This window comes from Micropterus dolomieu, unplaced genomic scaffold (genome assembly GCF_021292245.1).
Source record: "Micropterus dolomieu isolate WLL.071019.BEF.003 ecotype Adirondacks unplaced genomic scaffold, ASM2129224v1 scaffold_200, whole genome shotgun sequence".
Classification (NCBI taxonomy): domain Eukaryota; kingdom Metazoa; phylum Chordata; class Actinopteri; order Centrarchiformes; family Centrarchidae; genus Micropterus; species Micropterus dolomieu.
In genome coordinates this window covers 1-5,645 of record NW_025744192.1, presented here as the reverse complement: position 1 = coordinate 5,645, position 5,645 = coordinate 1, and the positions used below count along the sequence as shown (strand labels likewise).

Sequence of the window (5,645 nt, the reverse complement as noted above, 5' to 3'; positions counted from 1 at the left end):
GTTTGGTATGCAGATGTGCTGGGTGCAGGAGACTTCTGAATAAGGCGCTCTAATGGGCCTTTAAGGTTGCGTCCCAAAGCCACTGCAGCGGGGGACACGCCAGTTGTCTCATGCAGGGCCGGGTTGATAGCCAACCGGAACTCAGGCAGCCACCCATCCCAGTCCTGATGGTGTTCTTGGTGGTCTTCAGCGTCCTATTGACCCTCTCTGTCAGAGATAATAATCTCTAATGGATTGGAGTCCCAACAAAGGCGTAAATGACCCAACATCATTGCTGATCACAACGGTGCAAGTGGGCTCTAGATATTTAATTTTTCCTTTGGGCCCTCTGCAGTCTGCTCGGTGGTTAGACTGAACAGGTTTAAACTGTGTCGGTATGTCCAGCTGATGTTGGTGCAAACTCTACTCTAACCTTCTGTTTCTGTTGTGGAGTTTGAAGAAAAGCAGCACGTCTGTTAATTCCAGCTTCTTATATTCTTATTTAACTGCTGCTCAGAGGAATCTTTGTCTCTTTCTGCCCTTTCAGTCGTACAAGACAAACCCTTTCACAATAAAACAGGAACTCAAAATCTGCCTGCTTCCTTTGTCTTCAGCCAGTTTGTCTTTGTCTTCTGCTCGAGCGTAGCGGCCCTTTCTCTGTGTTTACCTGTGTCTTGGATTTCCTGCCTTTTGGATTTTGTTTATTGCCATTATTAAACTGCTGTCTAGTGCAGATGAGAGCTGGAACTCAAATCCCAGATGACACAATATTCATAATGTCAGCAGATCTTTATTGTTTGCAGGTCAGAGCATCATCAGCATTACACAGGTGTGACTGAGGAGAGGCAGTCTGTCCTCAGCTCTTATAGGACTTTGATACAACACACATTAACTGGAATCTTCTTTATTATTGAGAAAGATATTAAGATATATTATTAACACTCTCAGAACACAGGAAGAGGTTTCAACCCCCCTCCAGGCTGAACTCCTTTATAATGAGTTCACTTTAGTTTCCCAACAGCTTCAACATTGTGACATCATGGTGGATATATAAGACACGTCTATTCATACAAGCACAAACACAATCATAGTGGAGAAAACATGATTAGAAGAGAAAACAATATAATCCGAGCAGATTCAATAGGGACCTCGCACGGTCGTGCTCGGGCCCTAATAAATGGATTTAGTCCAATTTAGTGATGTGGGGGAGGGAGGGAGCTGTTGTACTCAGCATGAGACACCAGGGGGCGTCCTCACTCCTCGCTTTGTGATGTTTAAACATCTGGATCAACAGTGTAGAGCTTGTTTTCTACACAGCTGCTGCTCACACTGATGGTGTTCACCTGCTACTTCACTGCTTTATAGCTGCCATCAGCTGACCAAACCTGTACCGCAGCGCTGCTACAACTCCTTTATCCACTTGAATTTTCATCTCTTCCAGTTTCTGGACCTTCTCTGCGTCTCCTTTCTCCTTCATCTTCTCAATCAGGAAGTCCAAGTGGACATGAGTGGACAGTGAAACAACATTCAGGGCGATCTGCTCCAGTCTGACAACATGTTCAAAGGACTTTTCCAACAAGTGATCTTTATCTTTCTGAAGTTTTTCCATTTGCTTTTCTAAAGTTTCCAAAAGGCTTGTTGTCTCCTCACAGCCAGTTTTACCTCTTTCATACTTCTCTTTCACATCTTGCAGGGTCTTCTGAACTTTCCTTGTCTTGTCCACATAGATCCACTTTTCTTTCACATGATCTGATACAGGACACTTCCTGGTACATGAAGTGCAGCGGCCACCTTTCATGACCTCACAGTGTTCAGGATACCAGGCCAGTGTGCATCCAGGATAGTGACAGTTCTCCTCACAGACTGTACAGCAGACAGCTCCTTCATAAAAAAACAACCTCCACCTCCCTCCACCATCGATTTCTTCTTTGTCTTTGTAGATCTCATCAACTTGTACACTGAACTCTTCATTTCTCTTCATCTCTTCTTCATGTTTCTTCAGAGCTTCCTGAGTCTGTTGGATTTCTCTCTGTTTTAGTTCAGTGAACTTAAATCTCTCTTGCAGGTTGTGGATGCAGGCTGCCAGTCTGATTCGCTCGTTCAGAACATGCACGGTTGTTTCCAGCTTCTGAGGTGCAGTTTCTTTCAGAAACTCTGTGAACTGACTCATTCCTCTTGTTGTTATTTCATCTGCATTCTTAAGGGTTTCTGTGTCCTCTGTTCTGTCTTCATCCAGACAGTTATTAAAAAGGAAGTAAACAGGCTGATTCTTTTCATTTCTGGCACATTTCATTTTTGCATCTCCGAGAGCTTTCAGAACATTTTTAGGTTTTCTTCCATCTGAGTGTGTGATGAGAGCAACAATGTTCTTCTCCATGTCTTTTCCAAACAGAGACACCACTGAATCAAAGATGTACCTCAGTCGGTCACTCAGTCGATTCTCAGTTGCTTTCAGCACCAGACCCACTGCATCCATCTCATGAACTCCGTCCTCTGAGCGGAACCAGTCTAATAGTCTTTGACTGACGATGACGTCATGTTCAGTCCCTCTGGTGTCTCCGTATCCAGGAGTATCGATGATGGTCAGAGAGTAGGGCAGAGTTTCACCTTCAAAACCAAAGACCTGGTACACCATCACATCTAATGTCTGACTCTCTGACTGACTTCTCTTCTCGTCCTCTACGTCCTCTACGATCTGAAACCAGACATCGTCCTCCCACTTCACTCCCATGGCGTAGTTGACCAGAGCGTTGACCAGAGTAGATTTTCCTGTTCCTGTTTCACCCACAAGCAAGATGGTTTTGTTTATCTTGTTCACATTTCTTTCCCCAAAAGTCATTCTTCTTAGAGATCCAATGTTCTCTTTCTTTGGTCTCAGCTGGTAGTGAGTGGGAGATCCTGAATTGATCAAAACTTTGCAGCTGATGTTGTCATATTTAGTTGATTTGTTGGTATTCCTGTACAAAAGTAAATGCATTATCTGAAAAACAACTGAACATAGCATTAAATCATTATCTCTACTTGCTGCTGCCTTTTAATAATAGTTATGCTAATTGAATACACAGGCCAGAAATATTTTACCTGGTGTGTGCTTAAAACACAAATCAATATATACAAACTATACTAATTCAGCTGTTTTACATCTCATAGGTCAGTTTATCAATCAAAGTTCAACAATCAAAGCAGTTTTCACTCTTAACTCTGCTCACGTTGTAAATGTTCACATCATGTAGTAAAATGGGATTCAGCAGCGTGATGCATTTCAACAAGAAAATAAACTCTGAAACTCTGTGTTGTTATAGAAACTTAATATTACTCACGTTGCCATGGTAACAGCTTGACAGGAGCTTGAGGTTGCAGCAGTTTATTAGTTCCCTGCATGAAAGAAAAACAAGTCAGTGACCTCCTGTCAGCTGTGCTGCTGTTATCAGCAGCTGTCAGTAGATACTGGATCTTAGTGTTTCTGTGCTAGGCTAGCGCAGTAGCATTCTCACATTGTGACATCAATTTTATTTAGACATACTTTATAGTTTAATTAAACCTTCAGTATGGTCATTACTGTTACATTTAAGCATGTTTGTTTACCCATTCACTGATGACATAAAGTGAGTGTTTAGATATTTTAAACAGAAACAGCTTCACAGTTCACAGAACTTCAACAACATGTTTCAGAGTTAAACTTGTTCACAACATCTGCATTTACTGAGGAATATATTACTTGTCTGTCTAGAAAGAAGTACAGTATACATTAACTACATGTTTCCTGCATTTATATGTGGTTCTGACTCCTGATCTGGACTTCCTAATGTATTTCATTGTTCCTTTTTCAAAGTGTTCTCACCTGTTGTTCATCTGCTGGCTTCACAAAGATCTCTGAAGCTGAGGAGGCAGCAGAGCGGTTTTATATCAGCAGAGAGGGAGGACCCCTGTCCTCACATGACTTCACAGAAACAGTCTCAGAGACAGAAAGCAGAGAATGCAGTGACTCTCCAGTACAATGTGGGTGGTTCCTCTGCTGTATTGTGAATAAATTAATGTTACTTATTGTTTAAGATGTGATTATATTTGAACATGTCAACCCATCCAAAATGAGGAAGACTGACATAAAAATATTTGCATTAGAATAAAGATGTTCTTCTCAGCATTAATGCACAGTAGAGCTGCTCAAATAATAGTCGACTAAACTGTCGGTCAAAATGTCTCTTTGCAGGTTGTTCCAACATATTCAGAGTCATTACCGCTTGTTGTTAACAGAAAGCTGCTTTGGCCTGATGCTGGTAGGCTGACGAGACCGGTGTAAACCTGCTTCCATGACAATACCGGAAGTCATTAATTTCTTTCGTTATCCAATTATAATACATCTTGTCTACTGTAATTTTGAGTAATAGTGTAACTAAAAGCTGTGATTGCGTTGCCCTTGTTAAATTTATGAAGAAGAAAAAGATTTTTAGTGCAAGTCACATGGCTGTTACCCAGAAGTTTTGAAAGAAGCACCAGAGAGGAGAGAGAATGGTGGCTGGGAACAGCAAACTTTAAGCTCCCGTCTGTTATTCTACGGTTGGAGGCGAACACAGTAATAATTATCAAGTTACCTTTTTAAAACCTCTTCATCCCTAGCATCCCTGTATCAGGGGTACCCCTCCGTCAGTCTCAGACAATGATGTAGTATGGTTTTTAAACATGTGAATACCATAGACTGTATATAAAAATGGACATAGTGTCCGTCCTTGGGCTATGCGGGGTTGTCGCTGACTGTGGGGTGCTGCCGGTGCTAGAGGGACTCCCGCTGCTTCTATTTCGTATAGGCTTCGCCCTCTAAGGCTATCGCTGTTGGATTTACCCCTTCCACGCGCCTCTGAGAATTTTAGTCTACGCCCACCCACAGTGTGGGCCTCTCCTACATCCGCACCTTGTATATATACACACAACGGTGAGACCCAGCCTTCAGCTTCCATTTTTCTTCAGCACTGAGCTGTCTAAAGAGCAAAAGATTTTCCAGCTGGAAAACAAGAAGAACGATGTCTTCCAGCAAGCCGGCCAGAACGGGACTTCTGCCACACGGGCTACATCGTGCTGGGTGATCTCCATTCCCGCTGCGAGGCACGCCTCGCAGCGGGAATGGAGTAGGTGTTTGTTGTTAGACTTCTGTGCTAGTCATGGATTGTCTATAACGAACACCATGTTCAAGCATAAGGATGCTCATAAGTGTACGCCGTACCAGAGCACCCTAGGCCGAAGATCAATGATCGATTTTGTAATAGTTTCATCTGATTTGAGACCGCATGTTTAGGACACTCAGGTGACGAGAGGGGCGGAGCTGTCAACTGATCACCATCTGGTGGTGAGTTGGGTCAGGGGGTGGGGGAAGACTCTGGACAGACCTGGTAAGCCCAAACGGGTAGTGCGGGTGAACTGGGAACGTCTGGAGGAGGCCCCTATCCGTGAGATCTTCAACTCAAACCTCCGGCGGAGCTTTTCTGGCATCCCTGTGGAGGTTGGGGACATTGAACATGAGTGGGCAATGTTCAAAACCTCTATTGCTGAAGCTGCAGCGGAAAGCTGTGGTCTCAAGGTCTTAGGTGCCTCAAGGGGCGGTAACCCTCAAACACCGTGGTGGACACCGGTGGTCAGGGAAGCCGTCCGACTGAAGAAGGAGGCCTTCCGGG

The 5,645-nt window shown here is 43.6% G+C and overlaps 1 protein-coding gene across 1 annotated transcript; it reads right to left on the bottom strand.

The window, feature by feature from the left end:
• Positions 1-1,157: 1,157 nt before the first annotated feature.
• On the bottom strand, positions 1,158-3,333 carry LOC123967266. Its single transcript, XM_046043327.1, has 2 exons — positions 3,300-3,333; positions 1,158-2,936 (listed from the first exon to the last, which is right to left on the bottom strand). Exons 1-2 carry the CDS (start codon positions 3,305-3,307, stop codon positions 1,331-1,333), a joined length of 1,614 nt encoding a protein of 537 aa, XP_045899283.1. The 5' UTR covers positions 3,308-3,333; the 3' UTR covers positions 1,158-1,330.
• Between the last annotated feature and the right edge of the window lie 2,312 nt (positions 3,334-5,645).